Source organism: Sciurus carolinensis, chromosome 12, assembly GCF_902686445.1.
Source record: "Sciurus carolinensis chromosome 12, mSciCar1.2, whole genome shotgun sequence".
Taxonomy (NCBI): Eukaryota; Metazoa; Chordata; class Mammalia; order Rodentia; family Sciuridae; genus Sciurus; species Sciurus carolinensis.
This window is the reverse complement of record NC_062224.1, coordinates 1,525,812-1,546,300: the sequence shown is the minus strand read 5'-3', so window position 1 is coordinate 1,546,300 and position 20,489 is coordinate 1,525,812. Positions and strand designations below refer to the sequence as shown.

The following is a 20,489-nucleotide window of genomic DNA, read 5'->3' as shown; positions in this document are numbered from 1 at the left end:
GGCCCTTTCTCCTCTCTTGCTCCTGGTCGTGAGGTGAGCAGGTGGGCTGCTCCGGGGGTGCCCACAGCCATAGGCCACCAAATCCTGGGGCACCAGGGCCAGTCAGCCAGGGACTGAGCCTCCAGAACTGGAGCCGAGGTGAGCTCCTCTCTACAGGATGATCGTCTCAGGTGTCCGTTTGAGTGACAGGGAGCTGAGTCACAGGGGGCTCCACGCCCACATTCCAGTGACATCCGCTTTCCACCTGTGCAGTCACCCGTCACCCTCCGCCTAGGCTTCATGGGTAGTTCAGCCAGCCTCTTGCCTACCGGGGTCGTGTGCAAATTACTGGGTTTTGCAAAAGTGAGCCCATTTGAGTTCTCAGAGTTTTTCCTGATTCAGGTTTGCGATATGGTTATGTTTGACACTGATTCGGTTACCGACATCCAAGGGGGTCTGAAGAAACCTATTTTCAGTGCCCAAAGTCTGCCTTTCCTGTTGAAGAGGAATCGTTCCTTGCAACCCGTCCTGAATCTAATACTCCATTTCCTTATGTCCCTTAGAAAATGCATCTTACTCCTCAGATTTGCCGTTATTAAGTCTCTTTGGATGGCTCGCCTCCTTCTCCTCCTGTTTCTCCTTCTTCCTGAGTTACTGGGATGGGTTTTTCCTTTTCTGGATACTTAGCCCCGCCCGACCTTGCACACTACCCGGGGCTCTGGGGCCCACGAGCCTCGCGTGAGAGGAGACGCCACGCCATGGCTGGACAGGACACCTGACAAGCCTGGACCAATGGAGGCCAGGAGAGGCTTGTGCAGAAACGGAGCCTCTGTGAGCTCCACACTCCACCCGAGAGCCTCTGAACCGGGCCAGGGTTTCCCCAGGGACATGCTGGGCTGCAACGCATTTTTGAAACCCCTTTTTGAAATTGACTTCAGAGCCAGTTTTAAAATCTTTAACCGTCTCAGGCCCTGTTTCTGGAAGGCACATTTACTCTCTGGAAACAACCCGGGCCGGCCGCAGGCGGGAGCCCTGCACAGGGGAGGGGGTTGTGCACTGCACAGGAGTTGGTCAGCCTGGGCAAAACCAGGGCCCCTGCTCTTGGCTTCTGTGCAGACTCTCCCGCAGTCAGCGATAAATGGGGGCCCTGACCGACCGATGCTGTCTGCGTCCAGCCTCACCCCAGGCCTTGCTTTCCCTCATGGGTTGCAACGCATTTTCTAAGAGGGCTTGCTTTGCCCTGTCGTCATTCAAACCCGCTCGCCCCTCGGGAGTTCGCCCAGAGCCCAGTCGCCTGTGTCCCTCTGGGCCCCCAAGGCCTCCCACTGGTGGAGTGTGGACCAGCACAGCGCTCGCTGCCTCTGTCCAGGCGGGGGATCCCGGGCCTGGGATTGTGTCTGCTCAGGGTTAGGCAGGTGCAGAGGCGGGTCCGTCCCCTTGTCCCAGCGTGTGGCTATAACAGATGCCATTGTCCCCAGGAGCAGAGGCCTGCTGAGCGAGTGAAGAGGCACGTGGCCTCTGAGCCCACCTGTGGGTTTCCAGGCAGTCGGGCACGCCACGCCCTTCTCCCCAGAGCGGCCAGGCGGAAGATGGTGCCCAGACACGACAGCGACCTCGCTGACGTGGGAGTGGCCACTCTGAGGGCGGCTCAGCCGTGCACCACGGGGCCCACGGGCCAGCCCACGGGCCCACGCTGCCTGGGGCTCAGGATCCCCAGTGGGCGGGCCAGGTGGTGGAAGGAGGGCGGGGGCCGGAAGCCGCTCAGCCAGGGGGCGACTGGTGTCCACCAGGCTGGCCCCTCAGTGCTGCTGCGTAGAAGGTACCAGGCGCTCTCCACCTCAGCATCCGAGTGCCCCCAAGACCACCATGGTGGATGGGAAGGTCCACAGGATCGCGCCGCAGAAACACCCCTTTTGTACCAGAAAAGCGGCAGCCAGAGCAGCGGGCGCCCCCAGGGTCGAGCCCTGCAGACAGGCCCCCACGTCCTCCGGGCTTCCTGCTCCTTTGGCCGGTTCTGTCGGTCCCCACAGAAGACACGCGCCTCATCTTTATTTTATTTTACTTTTGGTTCTGGGGATTGAACCCAGGGGTGCTTAGCCGTTGAGCCACATCCCCAGGCCTGTTTTATGTTGGACTTAGAGGCAGGGTCTCACTGAGTTGCCTAGGGTCTCCCTAAGTTGCTGAGGCTGGCTTCCAACTCGCGATCCTCCCGCCTCAGCCTCCCTCCCGAGCTGCTGGGGTTACAGGCGGGAGCCACCAGGTCTGGCGCCCCTTGTTTTTAAATGCATGTGTGGGGCGCAGTACTTCTGAGTCCTCCACACACTGACCCCCTCTCCTGCACACGTCCAGGCACGCCTCACTACCGTGGGCTTCCCTGCCGACGCTCAGGAAGAACAGAGCACGCAGATCCACAGGTGGCCAGGAGCGTAACCCCCAGCTGCTCGGGCCTCGTCGTGCCCGGTTCTCACGTGAGCCCACATTCTGTCTGAAGACCCGGCAGTGTGGGCAAAGAGCAGCCAGCACAGAGGTCAGTGAGACATGGCCGCGGGCCCCTGCTGCTCGCTTGAGGGCAGGAGCCTGCCTTGCACGGCGATCGTGTGCCATCTCTTGGGGAAGAAGCACTAGGTCAGTTAAGCTGACGGACAGCTGGCCGGGCTCGCGCGGAAGGACGCCAGTGCTGCCCTGGGTCTCCTCTGTCCCGCCAGCCTCAGCCATGCCAGGCACATAGCTCTCCCCTGGGCCCCGGTCTTCCCACGCCCCAGCGCCCGGAGGAGGCGCCGCTCGGTGCAGGAGTGGAGCAGCAGAACCGGGAAGTCACCGCCAGAGGGGAGCCAGGATGGCAGGTCCGCTCCAGGACGCCATGCTGCAGCACCAGGGCCCCGGCCCAGGCAGAGCCGAGAGGGAACGGTGACAGGGGAACGAGGACGGGCCGCCACGGCCTGTTAGGACACAGCCTCTGTTGGACCAAGACTGGAAGGAAGGGGTGGCGGGTCCCCACGAATCCTTGCAGACGACTCCATATCCTGAAAACACGGCCCAGGAGACGAGGAAGGGAGGACTCCGCGTTACCTGAGGCCTGTGCGCTCCCGGGGGGGCGGGGGGGTTGCCGGGCAGGGCTGACGCTCCCAGCGCTGGCTGTTTGCTGGCCAGGCCTCCTGGGCAGGGCGCTGCCATGGCGGCATCTCAGCAGGGACCTGCCAAGCCAGCAGCGTGAGAGGGGCTCCTCCTGCAAGGGGGACCCCCGGGCTGGCCTGGGGCACTGGCGGTTGTGTGTCCTGTAGGGCTGGTGAGGGGAGGTCCAGGCGCTTTCTGGGCTGTCCTTGCTGCTGGTCCCCATCAGAGCTGCGTCCCTGTGCTAGGGAAGCGCAGGGTGCGACCTTAACAGTGTGGCTAAACCCACACCGAGCACTGCGGCTTCAGCAGCTCGGAGGGCCAGGGAAAGCAGCGTGGCCCCTGCTCCCAGGCGCCCCGTCCCCTCAGCTGGAGGGTCCCCTCCTGCAGGACGCGCAGGGCCCCACCTGAGCACACACCCACCTCCTCTGCTGCGCGGCACTGCGATGGTCTTTCCTTACACAGCCTGCGGTCCCCCAAGGTCGTCCAGCTAACCCTGTGCACTCCTCCCTGCTGGTGTCCCCTCCTCCCGGGTTCTGACCCTCGCCCGCCGTGACCCAGGGCAGCAGCACCTCCACTCACAGTGCCATGGTCAAGTTCCCTCCCCGAGGGTCCAGGGCGGTCACTCCAAGGTTCTGACCTGCTGATATTCGGAAGCACACGGACGCAGCGCTTCACAGCACGGCTTTATTCCAACGGCTTGGTGTGATGTAAACAGTGGTGACACTAATCACCCTGTAACCCAAAGTCAAGCCACAAAAACCTGGCGTCCTTCTGTCGTCTACACTGCAGGAGAGGAGAGCCCAAGGACACCCTGGTTTACGTATGGGTTTTAATCTCCTGTAACGAAAGCTAAATCACTGGAGCAATAAGCCACACGACCAAGTTCACTGACCAGACCGGGCAGGACGTGGACAGCGCGGCATAGACAGACCAGGGCCCTGACGCGGTGTGCGGCTGCCTCCCCCTCGGCAGGCTTGGCGGTTCGCCAGCGCCCTCTGGGGAGCCCTGTTCTCTGGTCTTCAGGAACTCCGGCCTGGCGTCCATCAGGCGGCCAGCGGCTGTCCCTGGTGGTGGGAGCGCTGGGTGGGGTGGCCTGGGCTGTGGTGCTGTGCCTGTCCCAGCCTCCCCTGCACGGGGGCTCGCCGGGCCGCGGGCCTGGGTGCCTCCTCCAGTTTCTGACTCTCGGGGCAGGATTCTAGGGTGTGCATGTGCTTCTAACTGGGCGGACAGAGAAGTTCCAGGCTCACGGTGCCCAGGGACAGGGCGGCACCGGGAGGGCACAGCCGGGTTGCTGCTTGCGCTCAGCCCTCCAGCTCCGGCCGGGAGGGGAGTGCTCTTCCTGGGCCTCGGTCACACCATCTGCAGACGCCCCGAGGCCACCGTGAGGGTGGCCCAGTGTGTTTCTGGGGGTGGGGACATCTCCATGATCACACATCGATTTGGTCTGAGGAAGGGGCGACTCCATCCTGAAATGCCAGCTTGCTGGAAGGGACCAGCCTGTGAGTGACAGAGCAAGCTCCAGGGGAACGAGGGCAGCAATCCAGCAAGTGGCAGTAAACGTGTCACTTCCTCTCTCCTGCCGTGTCACAGTGACACACGTCACAGCGAGGTCAGGCTCTAGCCATCATAAGGCCACTTGCGTGGGCTTGGCCGTCTCCACACACCTTTAACTTTACTGCTGCTTTAAACCCACGTTCTAACTCTTCTTAGATATCTTTACTTTGCTCTGTCAATAACTGTTCTGTAGCTGGGAGCAATTATAATCCCAGCTACTCTGGAGGCTGAGGCAGGAGGACGGCATGTTCCAGGCCCAGCTCAGCCGCTTAGCGAGACCCTGTCCCAAAATAAAAAATAAAAGATAAAAAGGGTTGGTGAAGTAGCTCAATGGAAGAGCACCCTGGCTTCCACCCACAGAACAAAATAAAAAATAGGCAGACAATCCATCCTGGAGTGTGTATGGGGGTGCACGGTCCTGGGTCTGCTGGGGTCAGGTGGCTGAAGAGTGTGGGGTGATCATGAGGTGGTGTGGCCAGAGGAGGCACCTGGCCTTTAGCAGCCTTCCTGGGTGGCACTCAGGGCCAAGCGGCAGCTGGAGAGCAGGCTCAGCACATGGTCGCAGGCATCTGGGCGTGGCCCAGAGTGGAGGGAACACTCCATCCCGGGGCACTGTTTTAGGGAGGTATTTCACTGCTGTGACTAAATGACCTGACCGGCACAAATGTAGAGGAGGAAAGGTTTATTTGAGGGCTCACAGTTTCAGAGGTCTTAGTCCACAGAAGGCTGGCTCCATTCCTCAGGGCTCAGGTGAGGCTGAACATCATGGTGGGAGAGGGCGGTGGAGGGAAGCAGCTCGCATCACAGTGATCAGGAAGCAGAGAGAGAGAAACTCCTCCCTCCAGATACAAAATATATATAGCCCAAGCCACACCCAACTCCCACCTCCTCCAGCCGCACCCACCACTTCAATTAATCCCATCAGGGGTTAACTCACTGACTGGGTTAGGACTCTTATGACCCAGTCGTTTCTCCTCTGCACCTTCCTGCACTGTCCCACACATGAGCTTTTGGGGACACCTCACATCCAAACCAGAACAGGCACCAAGGAACCCTTATGTGGGACACGTTCAAGGAAGTTATTAGTTTCGGGAATTTTCAAATACATCATGACCTCACAGAATTCTTTCGCAGAGCTGTGAGCAACACAAAATCCTCGGGCTGGTGCCCGCGAGGTGCCTTGAGCCCGGGCGGCTGTTTGAAAACACGAGTCTAAGCAGGAATTCGTTCCTGGCAGGATGGCCAGCCCTGACACCCAGTTTTCCTCCACTGGCATGAGTGAAAGGATTCAAGGATCCCCGTGCCGTGTGACTAGTTCATCATACTTTTTCAGGCACAAGTATAAACAATTCAGGACTTTGGTCCATTATTTAAAAATCGAGTCCAGGAACAAACTAATTATACCTGTTATTCAAATAGGCCGTGTTTTTTAACGCGCTGGAGATGACGCTGCAGGGAAACAGTGAGCACATCCACAGGCTGAGCTTCTGCCTGGCTGCCGGGCCGGGGCAGTGGCTGGTGCGAGCAGGCCTGGTCCTTGCCTGAGCCCCGAGCGTCCACGCATGGAAAGGTGAAAGGACACATGTACACCCACTGTGCTGCAGGAGGCGGAGGCACTGTCTGCACAAGAGGGCAGACACACAGCAGCGATGACCCAGGAGCCTGGCCAGGCTGTGCCAGGTGGCCACGCTGCCCAGGCTCCGCACAAGTGGACCCGGGGTGACGAAGTTCTACGTCTGCCCCAGGACCTCCCCAGAGAGCCCAGCCGCACCACCCGTGAGTGGGGAAGGGACTGGGCTTACGGGGGCGTTACGGGGGCAGGCAGATGCTCCCGGCTTGGGACACTGGGGTTGGAGGGTTGAGCGGGCTCCTCGCTGGCTCTCTCGGGTGCCCGCCGACGTGGGCTGAGCAACCCACGCAGGAGCGAGGCTCGGCGTCTTTACCAAACAGCCCCAGGCCGTGTGGAGCGTCTCTCTGGGGCGCCTTCCTGGGCCACAGGGATGAGGCTGGCTGAACGGGCTGCGGTGCGGCTGCGCCCAGGAGCCCCGCAGCCTGGGGTGCCCAGGGGAGCTCCGCTCTCCCGCCCAGTCTGTGCTGCACCGTGGTCAGCAGGGATTCTCCCGCACAGAAGGAAACAGGTGGGCAGGAAACGAGAGACTCAGAAGTGCCACGTGTCTCCAGGTCCCGTGCCCTCGCCACCCCCGTGGTGGACTTCAGAACGTCCCCACGAAACACTCAGGATCCTTTCCCTAGGTGCACCCACCACCAGGAAAACCCTACAACTGCAGTCGCTGAGGCTGGGCCTTAAAGGCCATCCTCCGGAAGCCCAGATCCACTCTCTCCGGAGGGCGGGAAGTCCAGGGAGGCCCTGCCACGCCCGCCCCGGGTGGGGGGGCTCTCAGAGCACAGGCCCAGAGGTCAGTCCGACAGATGTCCTGAGGCCTCGTCCCGGGTCTGCTTCACAGGTTCTTGAATCAGGAAATACTCCAACTGCAGCCAGTGCAACACAGTACCCGGCAAAAGAGCCACGATTCCACCAGAATTCCCTCCAATTCTGTCCCCAGGGGCTGAGAGACAGGCACCTCCAGATCCTGTGCAGCACACGCCCATGAATGTCTCGGGAAGGGAACCTCTGGGTGACATTCAGAAGGAAAATCAGTACCCCCGATATGGCAACTTGCAGACCCCATTTCAGTTCATGAGAACAAACGGCCTCCCTCCTGCTGGGAGACCTCCGGGCTCCATGTCTCCGCGATTAGTCCAGGCACATCAGTGAGGCAGCAGGAGTGGGAGGGCCAGTCCGCCCTGATGACAGGGTGGCCCGCCTCCTCCCAGCCCCTGCCCTCAGGCTGTGCTTCCCGGACACCAGCTGCTGGGCAGGAGGCTGCTGCTGGGCAGGAGGCTGCAGCCTCTCCCCCTCCCGCCTCCTTCGCTGTCTGGAGCTGCCCGATCATGGCCTGCAGCGCTTCCTTCACCATCTGGAGCTCCCCCTTGAGAGACTGTGCGTGTTGTTAAGGAGCAGGGGAGGTGGTGGGCCCCCAGCCCCTGGGACCCCCGAGAGCGAGCGCCTGGAGCAGATGGGTCAGCCATCCGACTGCAGTTCCAAGCTCGTTCAGATTGTAGGAATTAAATATTGATACGGATTTTACACTTCCTTTAACAAAGGCTGCAGTTTCTGCTGTAGAGGCCCGAGGTTATTAACTACCCAAGTACGATTCTGAAATGTAGAAGGGCTGGCGCTCAGGTGGAGACAGAGGGCAGCGGGAATGCTCAGCGGTGTGTGGTTAGTGCCAGCCGAACACTGGTGCCCTCCAGGCCCTGGTGGCCACTGTCAGACTTAGGCGCCTGGCAGCAGGAAGGGAAGAATGCTTGCAAACAGAGCCTCCCCAAGAAATCCAGGACTCGGGGCCACCGTAAGTACGCAGGGCCACGCAGGGCCAGCTCAACAGCAGGAACTGTGGGCCCTGTTGACCACTGACCAGCCTGGCCGCCTTTTGCAAACCTTCAAACCTGGCTTCTCAGGGACGACTTTGAACCTGCTCTGAGTCTCACCTGCTGTCCCCGTTGGTATCCTCCCAGATCTGATGGAGTGCAGGCACCAGCCTTTTCTGGGTAGGTTGGTTTCTTTTAAACTGAGGGGTTCTTAATTTCATAGCTTACAGAGTCATTTCTCACATAGAGAAAAGTCACAAAGAACTCAGCAAATCATAATACAGCACAGACGAGGCACTTCTCTTAACAGGTTTACCTGACCCAAGCAGTGGCCATGCCTGTGATCCCGGTGGCTCAGGAGGCTGAGCCAGGAGGATCCTAGGTTCAAGTTCAGCCTCAGCAACTCAGCAAGATCCTATCTCAAAATATATAATAAAAAGTGCTGGGGATGTGATTCAGGGGCAAAACATCCTGGGTTCAATTCCCAGTACCAGAAAGAAGGGAAAGGGAAGGGAAGGGCTAAATCATCACAGGCCGTCAGGCTGTTGGAACATTCCAGACGAGACATGGAGGAAGCTTGGGGAAGGCGGCCAGGGAGAAGGGCTGCTCACGGGCCCCCGCAAGGCTGCCCACGGGAAGCAATGCCACTGCGGCAGAAAGTGGCACCGGCAGGGCGGGGCTGTGGGAAGCTCCCCTCCAGAAGGAGGAGCTCAGAGGACCTGGGGCAGGCGAAGGAGCCTCTGCCCGGCAGCAGGAGGGGTCCTGCAAGCTCCAGGCAGCTCTTGGCCTGAGGCTGCCTGTCATTCACAGGCATTTTCTACACAGGTTCACTTGAACTTGAGGGGGATGAGAGCAGGGCTGGGAAAGCAAGAGAGGAAAAAACCCAGTTACTCTCTCTTTTCTTTCTTCTTTCTAAAGAAGCTTTGTTCTCCTTCATCTGTACTCGTCTTCAGTGAAAATGTTATGCAAGCAAAAGCCTAAGTGGTCCCAGAACAAATACCAGGCTCAATCCATCACAGAGTCTGGCTCCATTATGAAGAGTAAGCAAGGAAGGAAAGTGGCCTGTGAATCCCGAGGAGCCCCTGGGATTTAATTACCTCTGCTCTGCAGCCTGGAACTGCACACCGCTGTGTGCAATCTGATAAGCCACGGCCAAGGTTTGTAGAGAGGAGTCGAACCAAAATGTGAGGTTTCTTTAAACCTGTAAAACTTCGGGCGCTGGCAGAATGAACTGAAAAGTTTAAAGAGAATAAAGCTGCGAAGGGAAATGACTGGAGCACAATTACCCAGGTCGGCCTTCGCACGACGCTCCCGCTAACCCTCGTCACCCGAGTGCCAGCTCAGGCCGATGCTGGGGTCCAGCACACCAGCTCCAGCCACCCACCCCAAAACCAGACACAGAGGTCCCGGTGCGCAGCTGAGAGGCACTGGAGTCGGCGCAGCCACAGGAAGCAAGCCCGCCTGCCTGGCCCCGTCCTCAGGGGCTCAAGGGGAACCGTGGCCCACGTCACGCTTGGGTACCGCCCTGGCTGCTCTGCCACCGAGGCTTATTTCTCTTCCCCTCTCCCCGCTCCCTAACCTGGGGAGGGGAAGCAGGATAGCCTTTCTTGCCCATCCTAGGCGGAGTACCTTCCCTGAGCACACGTCCACCTCAGGACGGGGTGATCCAGAAGGTCTAGAAATGACTGTCACCCAAATTAACAAGCGAGCTACAACTCTGGACAGAGAACACCTGGACCGCAGCCTCTGATCACCTCTTTTAAAAGCCCCCATTTCTCCCTGGTGGGAGAATCAGCCTCAGGGCCAGAAGTCCCTGTGCTTCTGTTAGGCTAGCAAAGCAGCGAACCTTCTTTTTCTTTTTCTCAAGGCCTGTCCTCATTAATGAATCGGCATCGGGGACAAGAACCGAGCTTTCGGTCACCCGAGGACTTGAGGTCTGTGAGGGCCGGGGTTGGTTCAGGCACCGGCTGTCCACCAAGTCCCAGGATTTGGGGTGGGGCTCGTGGGCTGGGAGAAAGCTCTTGTGGGGACTGTGACTTGGACTCATCCAAAGACAGCATGGATCAGACCTGTCGTTCCGGGAATCCAAGATGACTCAGCAGAGGAGACAGAGATGGAGGCAGAAGGGAAGCCTAAGTCCTAGTGATAGCAGAGGAGCCTGGAAAATGGGACTTGAGAGCACAACTCTACAGGGAAGCCGGGAAAATGGCTACTGTCTCGTTGTCCCGCTTGTGAAGTAGACGACCTGAGTCTTCCTCATGGGCAAGGAACCAAAAAGAATCTTCCTCCCTTGTGAGAATATAGTGGCTTTTGTGAGGCGCCATGAGCATTAGGGTTTGTTTCCTGACGTAAGAGATGTAGCAGATCTTCTGCTCTGTCAGGGCAGAGCGAGGCATCAGAAATCCTGGAAGCCTCATTAGTGATCCTATGAGGTAGTAATCATTAGAATAATTAAAATCACGTTTACATATACGAGATCCATCTTTCTCTCTAACCATCCAACACCTTGGTTCCTTGCCAGATGGGAGTTCCAAAACATTCTGGATGTACTGAAATGGAAGAGAGTCTAGGACAAAATATGAGCAAGGGGAAAGGGGAAAAAAGCAAATTGCAGAACAATTTCATGGAACAATCCTAATTTTGCAATGAGACTATGAGACTACAGTGATAAGCCATTAAAGACTAGAAGGTATTTTAGGAGGTCACAATGATGTCCCAGGAGTGGCCCTGGGAGGGAGACAGTGGTTTCTTAAATTTCCATAGTTCTGTGATATTCACAATGGACGTGCACAGCTTCCTTATTTAAATCAGGACATTTATAAAAGAAACCACTCGCCACAGTCCCTGTGAAGCCGTCAGAGAATTGAAAGTGCAGGTAGGGATTCCCATCTTCCCTTCCTTCACTAGAACATTCCGATGCCTCCGCAGCTCTCGCCACACATTCAGAATTGGCCGCACAGGGTGAGCTGGAGAAGACCAGCAGCCAGCCATGGGGAGCTGGGCAGGAAACGCAGCGGCTGGAGGTGTGCGCTGGGGGTTAGGCCAGGCCACGGGTTTGTACAGTGTGAGTTCACGCTGTCTCACAGATTCACAGAAAAATAAACTATCCCACTTGCTCCATCTAAACAAGCTCCCTGGGCTGCTGAGCAGCAGGGTCGAGCGGAATCTGATTTTCTGCTCACCAACCCAGCAGGCTCATAGCTGAAGCCCACCAACACGTGTGACCCTGAGTTTTGTCCAAGGGCTGGACACAACCCCAGGAATGGAGTTTGGGCTTCTGTAATTAGGGTGCTCACTACATCTAAGGGGGGGTGGGGGCTGTAGGAGCTGAGTGAGCTGAGCCTAGGTACCCATGCCTGGGAAGCTGAAGGTCAAGTTCCAATGTCCGCAGACATGCCACCAGGGAGCTTTGTGCCTAAGAAAATTAGCACTCCAGGTACAATCCTGACCCAGGGCTTGGCACCCAGGGCCGTGCTCTAGCATCTCAGGAAGGACACGCTCACCAGGCAGGTGTGTGACACGAAGCGTTGGTGACAGGCAAGGCCGCAGAGGTCCAGCGGCAGGGCACAGTCATGGAGGGCAGCGCTTGCACAGGCCTGGGAAGTTTTCAGCGGAGTCCTGTTTTTCTAGGAGAGAACAGCATCCTCTGTCAACGGGCTTCCTTGCGAGCACTCGGACTGCAGAGTCAAAAGCAGGTCTGCTGCTCCGGAGGCTTTGGGGCTGCCTGCGGCTGGCGCTGCCTCTATCAGGAACACCCTTCCTCTGGAATCGACTGTGGCTGACGGTACTGGGAGACCACACGGAAGAGGCAGAGGCAGGGGCCACAGCCACCGGTGGCCAGGAGGGAGCCCTGCCCACCCCAGGACCTGCCAAGGGACTGGGTGCTGCCTGCACGGCGCCAAGACCACGCTGTGCGACACGCAGCAGGACACCTGTCTCGGGCCCCTCCCTGCACTTGGCCCCAACCTCCCCACCCCCAGGCCTAGGTGGGAGCCAAAGGGACGTGCTGTGACCGCCCGTCCTGCACAGCCTTCTTGCCTATGGTGGGTGCGCCACAGTCCTTGGTCCGCTTCCCGCTCTTCAGCCCCAGGGGCAGAAAGCCTTTGCAAGTGGGCAGGGCGCACTCCCACAACGGGGTCACCTTCCTCTGCTCAGGCTACGAATCTGAAAGTCGAACCAGACGAGGGCCTCGCAGGAGTCTGGATGCACTTAGTCTGCGTGCCATCGAGCACCACCAGGACTAATCAACGGATGCCAGGCATTCCACACGAGCAGGCAGCACAGCATTCCTGGGGGCTTCCCGGACACGGATGCAAATGCAACCGCAAACAGACTGATCGGTCCCGCCTCGTCCCAGACTCCAGCCAGCAGAACTGCCCTGGGGGCTTTAAATATGCCCCAAATGTGCAGATCCAGGTGTGTTCCCGAAGCTGAAGGAGGAAGGAGAAAATCCCCGCTCAGAAACCCACCTGCGTACTACAAGGTCTTCAGGGAAGGCCCTTGACTGCGGAGAAGCCGCACACGCTCAGCAGGTTCTCAACATGTAACGGCTAAGTAGGACGCAAAACCACTGTGAAATCGTACCCCGGCTGACACGGCTGCTCCTGGGAGCCCAGCCGGCTGGCCGTGAAGTCACACTCCTGTCCTCTGCTCTGCTGCCCCTCTGGGCCCCTCTCTGCTGACCGCTCTCCCAGTTCATGGCGCACACTGCTTCAGATGCTGGCTGGGCCGCGTCTGAGGGGTCCTGGCTGTCTGGTTCTGCCACTCGTGATGTAGCCACCAGTCAGGTGATGAGGGGACGTGGCTGTCCCATCCCTTCTCAGGTGAGTCCGTCCATGTCTTCTTGGCAGAGGTCCCAGCGGCTGTGCTTGGCCCTGGTGTTGAGCAGGGTGCCCAGGACCTGCTTGGACGCCACTGCGCTGGCCAGCCACTCGTCCACGGCACTCCGCGGGGCAGGCACGCAGCCCACGCCAAAGTCAGCACCTTCCACAGGCAGAGGGGACAGGGAGCAGCGGGACATGGTGACCCCACAGCCTGCGCCAGCCACGTCCCCAGGTCCAGCGCAGCTCACCGCGGAGTCCCCCTGTGGCGGCGGCAAGCACGCCCCCTCAACCACTCAGCTATGGATTAGAACGAAAACCCAGCCGTTGGGCTGGCCGGCAGCCGGGCGTCCAGACGAACTCTCCTTGAACAGCGGCTTTCTTTTGCTAGGGCTCCACAAAGCCAGGTGAGATGTGTCCCTGTCTCGGGCACAGTGTCCACCCAGGTGCCCTCTGAGCAAGTACAAAGGCACCTTCCCATGGCGTATTCCCAAGGGGGCTTCAGAGGGGAGCCTGGGCTGGGACCAAGGAGGAGGCCAACGCCACCCCTACCTCTGTGTGCCCCGCCCGAGACGCCCCGGGTACATTCCACTCATCTCTGCAAGGATCAGCCAGACTTTCAAAAAAAAAGGAAAAATCAAACTTCAATAAACACTGTCATTCTAGCGGAGGGTTTGAGTAGCTGTCTTCTCTGGGGAACACAGAACAGACCCGTCTGTTTACTCATGGGGCAGGGCAGCCGCAGGCCTCGAGGTGGGGGCTTCCACACCCGCTGGAGACGACCCTGTCCAGCTCAGTGAGGGCTAAGCCTCGGTTTTCTCGACTCTCGAGCAGGGACGAGAATCCCTCTCCTTGGAGCATTTTACAAGAGGGGGCTGGCTTTCCAGGGAGCCACAGCAAGGCCACAGGCTGGCTCCTTCAACTCTCCCCGTCGCGTTGACTGCCCCTGCCTTGGACCTGCTCAGGCTCGTGGGGGAGGCGGCGTGGCCTGTGGCGGGTGGAGTGCCGTGAGACCGAGGGACTTGGACGACGAGTCCTTGCCACACTGGGGACAGTGTGAAACACACGGCTTGGATCAACCCCTCAGAAGCTTAGAGGTGTGTGTCACTGTCCCAGCTGATGAGTGACAAGAGACTTTGCCTCTTGCCCAGGAGCCCTCTGCTTGGAAAAGCTTGCGGTGTCTCCACGCACTGCTCGGCTCTGACCAGCTCTTCCCCTGCCTCCCCTAGCAAGCAGACACCATTCCCTAAAATCAAACCAACCTCTTAGCCAACAAAAGAGACCAACACAGACCCTGCCGGTGGCTCTCAGAACGGCGCCCGCCTGCCTAAGCCCTGGTGCGTCCGCTCAGGAGCCCACCGGCCGTGGAGCCGGGAGCCCTCCAGGGCCTGAGCCTTGTCACGGGCTGTGTCCAGCGACAGCGGCAGTCACAGGCCTGTCTCCCACACACCCCCCTCTCGGAAGGGCTCAGATCTGTGTGATCCACCAACACAGTCCCAAGGACGCGGTCCATCTACTGCTGCTTCCCAGGGGGCTTCCCAGCAATAGCGGGAACACTGGTTCCATAAGAGGCAGAAAATTGTGGAGAATACAATTCCAGTTTTTTTTTTTTTTAAATCTACCTTGAACAGTGTTAGAAAACTTGCTGATTCAGTTAAAGAAATACCCTGCTAAGATTAATAAGCAAGGTCAAAGGCTTCAAGCTATAGCAAGGAAGGAAACAACATTGAATCCATCATTAAACCACAGATCTGAATGCTTTCATTAAGATGAGTCCTAGACCATTCAGGGCCACTTACACACACACGTATGCACACACATGCACACACATGATGAAGTCCGGTAAGAACTGAAACTTTAAAAGGAAGACAGCAAATAGAAGCAAAGTCCAAATAGCTAAATTTCCCATGAACACCTCAGTTATGGTTTGGGTATGAGCTGTCTCCCAAAAGCTCATTTTCAGAGGTGAAATGACTGGATTGTGAGAGCTGTAGTCTACTCAGCGGGATGATGGACCAACTGGGTGGTAACCGTGGACAGGAAGGTGTGGCTGGAGGAGGTGGGTCATCGGGGGCATGCCTATGGGGTTTATAGTTTATCCCTGTGAGCAGGGCTCCCTTTGCTTCCTGGTGCCATGTCCTGAGCTGCTTTCCTCTTCCACAGCCTTCCGCCATGATGCTCTGCCTCGCCTTGGGCCCAGAGCTCTGGAGTTAGCCAACCGAAGACTGAACCTCTGAAATTATGAGCCAGAATAAACTCTTCCTCCTCTATGTTGTTCTTGACAGGTCCTCTGGGCACAGCGAGGAAAAGGTGCCTAAAACAACATCTGATAGAAGTCACACTCCTGAATAGAAAGAATGAATGACTGGGGGAGTGGACTTAGCCAGAGAGTGTCCACTCAATGTTAATAACGGAAAACACACAGGCTGGGCTGCACATCTCTTTGTACACCTGTGTACCTACCCAATGCCCTGGAAAGAACTGACCAGTGGCAAACAGCCCCACCTGGGACATGGGGCTTCCACGGACACCTGCTGAGCCAGGAGTCCTGGTGCCCCTTCCTCACTGCAGCAAACTTTGACAGAGATGACCCCAGGATGTGGTCCTGCAAGGAGATCCTAACACCAGCGATGAGAAAGGCAGTGGAGCTCAACCCCGTGCACCCAGCTGGACACTGAGAAGCAATGATCCAAAGCACTGCTGGTTTGGACACTCCTCTGCCTGTTCTCTGGCAGAACTATAGGACCAAGCAATTTGAGAGTAGGGTTTGGCTTCTGGGCATCGGGAGAGCCCCTAAGGGCCTGAGCCCATCTAGAGTCGCTCTGGTTACTCCCCCACGGCCGCACGGCTCAGCTTTGCACTCCCTGAAAACCTCACTTTGCTCTGGCGTCACTGCGTGTGCACGTCTGCCCTCTGTGGTTAATTTTTAGCGGCCAGGTTTAATAATCAAAAATACTGAATTGTTGACTGAAGACCAGAGAGAAAGTACTGCACACACCCGCCCGGGACACTGCTTCCATCTGCTGGGGGTGGAGAGGAGAGGCCACTGTTGAGACTTTACTAAGCAACCTTGCAGGCGTTCAGTCTGCGAGATGAAAAGGATATGAATGAGCCCCTCGTCCTGACTACGCACTGCCCGGTGAAGTTCATCTTCCAAGTGCAGCAGCTTCTTGCCAATGGCTTCACACGTTTCTCCGAGTTCTGTGGAAAAGAGGTAGGGTTCCTGGCCAGAGAAAAAGAAAAAGATCACATGTGAGCCATAGAAATTTTAGGGCTCGGGACACAGACGGGACACCCAGGGAAAGATCCTGGCTTTCCTGGCTTCTGCACCTCTGGGATCACACTGGAGCCCCGGCCTGCCCTGGAGGATGTTACGGGGAAGACGCAGCCCTGTTGGGGTTGTGGCTGAATGAGAAGCCTCCGCAGCATCGTCGCACGGTCCCCACGCCCATCGGTCATTCCAAAGCCTGACTTCCAGAGCCTCACTCCCGAAACGGTTCATCACAGGAAGCCTGGACATCCCAGCTGCGTCCGCAGGTGAACTCCCACTGTTACAGGAATTCTAGCAAAAGTTGGGCAGGAGGGCGGGTGTCACAGGAGCAAATGGGCTGTGAGGACAGGGTCTTCCTCGGAGGCACAGGAGCCTGACCAGGTCTGCACACTGGTCACCGAAGGCACATGAGGAAGGAAGGAGACTCTAGGAGAACCCACCCAGGGTACATGCTGGCCCTTCTGCTGCCACCTCCTCCCCACCCTGGAACGCAGGCCCCGCAAGGGCAGGGATGACATGTCTCCTGCCGCTGGGTCCCACCTGGGCACCTGGCACTCGGCGGGTACTTGGAATTCATCAGTTCAGTGAAGGAAGAGTTAAGTCTTGGAACTGCCTGCTTCTCTAAGGCTTCCCCTTCGAAGGTGTGTCCTGCACAGGAGCCAGTAAAGGGCCCTCCGTGTCACTGTCCTGCACAAAACCACCCTGGAGCAGAGTCCCAGGCGACCGTTCTAGCTCCTCGGCTCTCCTGCTGCAGACTGACCTTCACCAGCGGCCACTCCTGGGTGCAAGCCCAGGGACTCCCGGTCCTCCTGCACCCGCCCCTCCTCCAGGCCCCACAGGATGATCCCCTCTCCTGAGGATGCACTCTGACCTGTGCTAGGTCCGCCTAGTGACCGAGCACTCCCCGTGGGCCAGGGCCACAGGCCGGCCACTCTTCCCAGGGCCCCAGGAGTCACTCCTGGTTTATAGAAGCCACAGAGTCTTAAGGGAAACAAATAAACAAGGTCAAGAAAATTCAGAAAGAAAATAGGAAATCTTAGAATGAAAGGAGGAGAAAAGCAAGAAATGAGCTCAGAATTAAGAGGTGACCAAACACAGAGGTGGTGCTTCCTAACAGCTCAGAAAACGCACTCAAGGACTTGTCCATAGGGAAAGAAGTATCTTTAGCCACTGGCTCGCTACAAAAGCAACAGGTGCCTAACAACGACCTCAGGGGCCCGGGTGTGGTGGCCCTGGGAGAGCCTGTGCGATGGCGTGTCACGGGATGCTGAAATCAGGCCTGTGAACGACGCGTGGAGCCAGGCGTGTGCTTCCACTTGTGCTCTGCCAGCCCGGCGGCTTTGATGTCTGCTTCCCGAGGGTCCACACGGGGGACTTCAACAGAGCAGCAGGAACGGTAAGCAACCACCGTCACCGCTGCAGGGGTCTCTCGGAATGCGGAAGGGCGTATACAGAAGAAGGGACTCAGGGACGACGTCACCATACTGGAGCAGAAGACGGTACTTATGCAAAGCTAGCGGCATCGCAAGTCCAGGGGCAGCTGCCAGCAGCCAGGAGAGTGGGCAGGACCAGCCGCAGGAGGATCTCAACACAAGGACATCTAACCACAGGGACAGGCTCAAATGGGCAAAGAACTGGAATCTCCATGACTACTTTGAGGGGTGGTATTATTTTTATTTTCTTCTCTGTACTTTCCCAAAATTTCCCATATCTTTAAAATATGATCAGAAAAAATCATAAGCACCATTTCTAACACTAACGGCAGAGTATGGAAGAAACACGCTGGAGTTTTGTTTTTAACGATGACAGAGACACCAGCTCAAGGCGCCACGTCTGTGGCAGAAGGTCTGATTGGCACACTCCGCGGGGCTGCTTTTCCGAGGCACAAGTCACAGAACCTCCAGGCCCCACACCAACCACGCTGGCGCACAAACCTCCATATTGCAGGTTCTGCGTCTGTGCATTCGACCAACCGCAGATCCAAAGGTTAAAAAAAAAAGGATCAGTACCGAACACGTCCAGACTCCTTCCTCGGCGCAATTCCCCGAAGAGCACGCCGACCACGATGCCACCTCGACATCTGTCAGCTAGGTCGTCGGAGGTGACTGAAGCACAGGAGGTCCGTGGCACAGGCTCCATGCCACCCCACGCCTTCTAAGGGACTTGGGCACCGGCACTCTGGGTATCACAGAGGTCCCAGGCCCGTCCCCTGTAGATACGACTGGTCCCGAATCCTGAGGACACGGAGCGTGGCCCAGGAGCATCCTGAGGGCCAGAGTCCCAGGGCTCAGCCACACCGGTAGCCGGGCACCTGCTGGCCCGCGGCCTCAGGTGAGGCAGAGCCCCTCGCCCATCTCCTGCTGCTCCAGGTACAGCCCCGCGTGCACGGCACAGCCTGCTCTGCAGACAGCGCCTGTCGAGGGACAGGCAGCCTTCCTCTCCTGGAGCCTGCGTGCCCGGAGGCCTCTCCAGTGAATGACCCCGGCAGAGGCCACAGTGCTGGGCCCCAGAGCCAGGGCATGACGGTGGCCTGTCTGTCCAGACCACTCGCCCTGGGCCTGGCCTCCCTGTGGTCAGGAAGCCCAGGCCACAGGGATGGGCTGTGTGGACCTGGCTGAAAGTTCCAGGCAGCCCAGAAAGTGAGGAGACAAATGAGCTCCGGTCTTCAAGGTCACGGTATGAGACAACAGGAGGTGGGAGGCAGGGAGTCAGTGCAGCCCTGACGTGTGGCCAGCTCCAGGCAGCCCTGGCCGGCCTGCTCTGTCCTGAAGAGAGCGCTGTCAGAACCTTTCCAGACACAGGGCGACTCCAGGGGCCAGGGGCCGAAGCCCGTGTAGCACAGTCCCTGAGGGACTGCAGCTCCTTAGCAGTGAGCCCCACCCCAGGTGGAGACTAAGACGGGAGGAGGCAGGAGGCTGCCAAAGAGCACACCCAAGAGGAGCATGGCCCTCCGACAACGCGAGAGGGCTCCAGCCACCCTGGGGGCCTCAGGGGCCACGCCTGTGTCCTGCACTGGGGCTGGCCTGGGTACTCTCTGCCCTGGGCAGAAGGACCTGACCCAGCTGTGCCTGTGCCGCAGTTCTCTACAGGTCTGGTGCTTGTCTCCACCCCTCTGGGTCCAGCCACCCAGGATCAGTAACACGGCCACCACCAGACTCGAGGGCCAGAGCACCCGCTGCCTGTCCCATCCCGTCCTACGTGTCCATAAGTATCCTAATGGCTGCGTCAATTCACGCAGTTTGGGAACTTGTCACACCACCAAGCTATGAGGCTGACTGGCACAGGACCCTGCGTGGATGGACAGGACGGCTATGAAATGCCAGCAGGAAGTGCCTCCCTGTTCCTTGTTAAAGAGTGGGGGCTGTGACAAGTGACTGACAGGTCCTGAGGCCGCGAGAGCCTGGTGACTGATCTCAGAGGGGCTCCTGGTCCTGTGATAATGGCCACCAGGCAGGAAGTGCAAGAGAGACGGCAGGGAGCCATGCTGGCTGCTGCTGGCCGCTGTCCCCTGTCCCCAGGACCCTGCTCCTGGTGCCTGTGCGGGCCATGAACAGGGCAGGCACATATTCCAAGGGGCGTGTGTGACTCTGGAAGAGACAACTTCTGGGAAGTCCCTCAGAAGGCATGCCCAGTGTGCCCAGCTGTGTGGCCGCAACCAGAGCTTGGGCCGGGCCACTCGTCCCCTAGCTGTGGAGAAATGGCTCTTGGGGGGCTGGGGCCAGCCAGGTGCTGTCTTGCTGGGAGGCAAAAAGGTAAGAGACTCCTGCCTCCTGGCCTCACGCTGGCCTCCGCCCGCTCACCGCCTGGTCGTGTCCCCCTGCCATGTGCGCCACGCAGGAGCACGCAGTCCCTTGGGCCGCCTGGGTGGGCTGCACCGCCACCGGCTCTCCCTTCTTTGAGAGCAGCTGCCTGAGTCTGTCCTCCCCAGCAGGGTCTTTAGGATGCGCAGGGCTCCCCTGGCAGGAGGAAGGGGCTCTGCTGGGAACCCCACCCCAACTGCAGCTTTGTCCATTTCACTTACTAAAACGTCACAGAGTTAAAAGGAAATAAAAGAGAAGGGGCACCGTTGAAGAGCTTTTTTGCTTGGCCATTTAAAAGAAGGTGACTTCTTTTCAAATCAGGTGTCCTTCAGGAAAAACTTGGGATACACAGAAGTCCCTCCACCAGACGGCGACCTTCATCGGCTGCCCGTCGGGGCACCGGGGATGCGGCTGCAGGAGCCTCGGCTGCACACGCCTCTTGCTTCCCCGCAGGCCGAACGCCAGCACTTACAAAGGCCTTCTCAGCCAGGGTGCTGAGGACGTGGGGCGACCGCAGCC

The 20,489-nt window shown here is 58.3% G+C and overlaps 1 protein-coding gene across 4 annotated transcripts in view; it reads right to left on the bottom strand.

Annotated features, from left to right (window-relative positions):
* Disc1 (DISC1 scaffold protein) overlaps positions 1-20,489 on the bottom strand; it is a 227,927-nt gene that overhangs the window by 19,441 nt on the left and 187,997 nt on the right. For 3 of the 4 annotated variants that reach the window (XM_047520403.1, XM_047520405.1, XM_047520404.1), the window contains 2 exons: positions 16,005-16,122; positions 5,460-7,648 (listed from right to left, as the gene is read on the bottom strand). In XM_047520403.1, the coding sequence (XP_047376359.1) occupies positions 7,344-7,648; positions 16,005-16,122 (423 nt within the window). In that variant the 3' untranslated portion in view covers positions 5,460-7,343. Of the gene's footprint in view, positions 1-5,459; positions 7,649-16,004; positions 16,123-20,489 lie in introns of those variants that run through there. The other variant, XR_007104297.1, reaches the window with a different exon arrangement.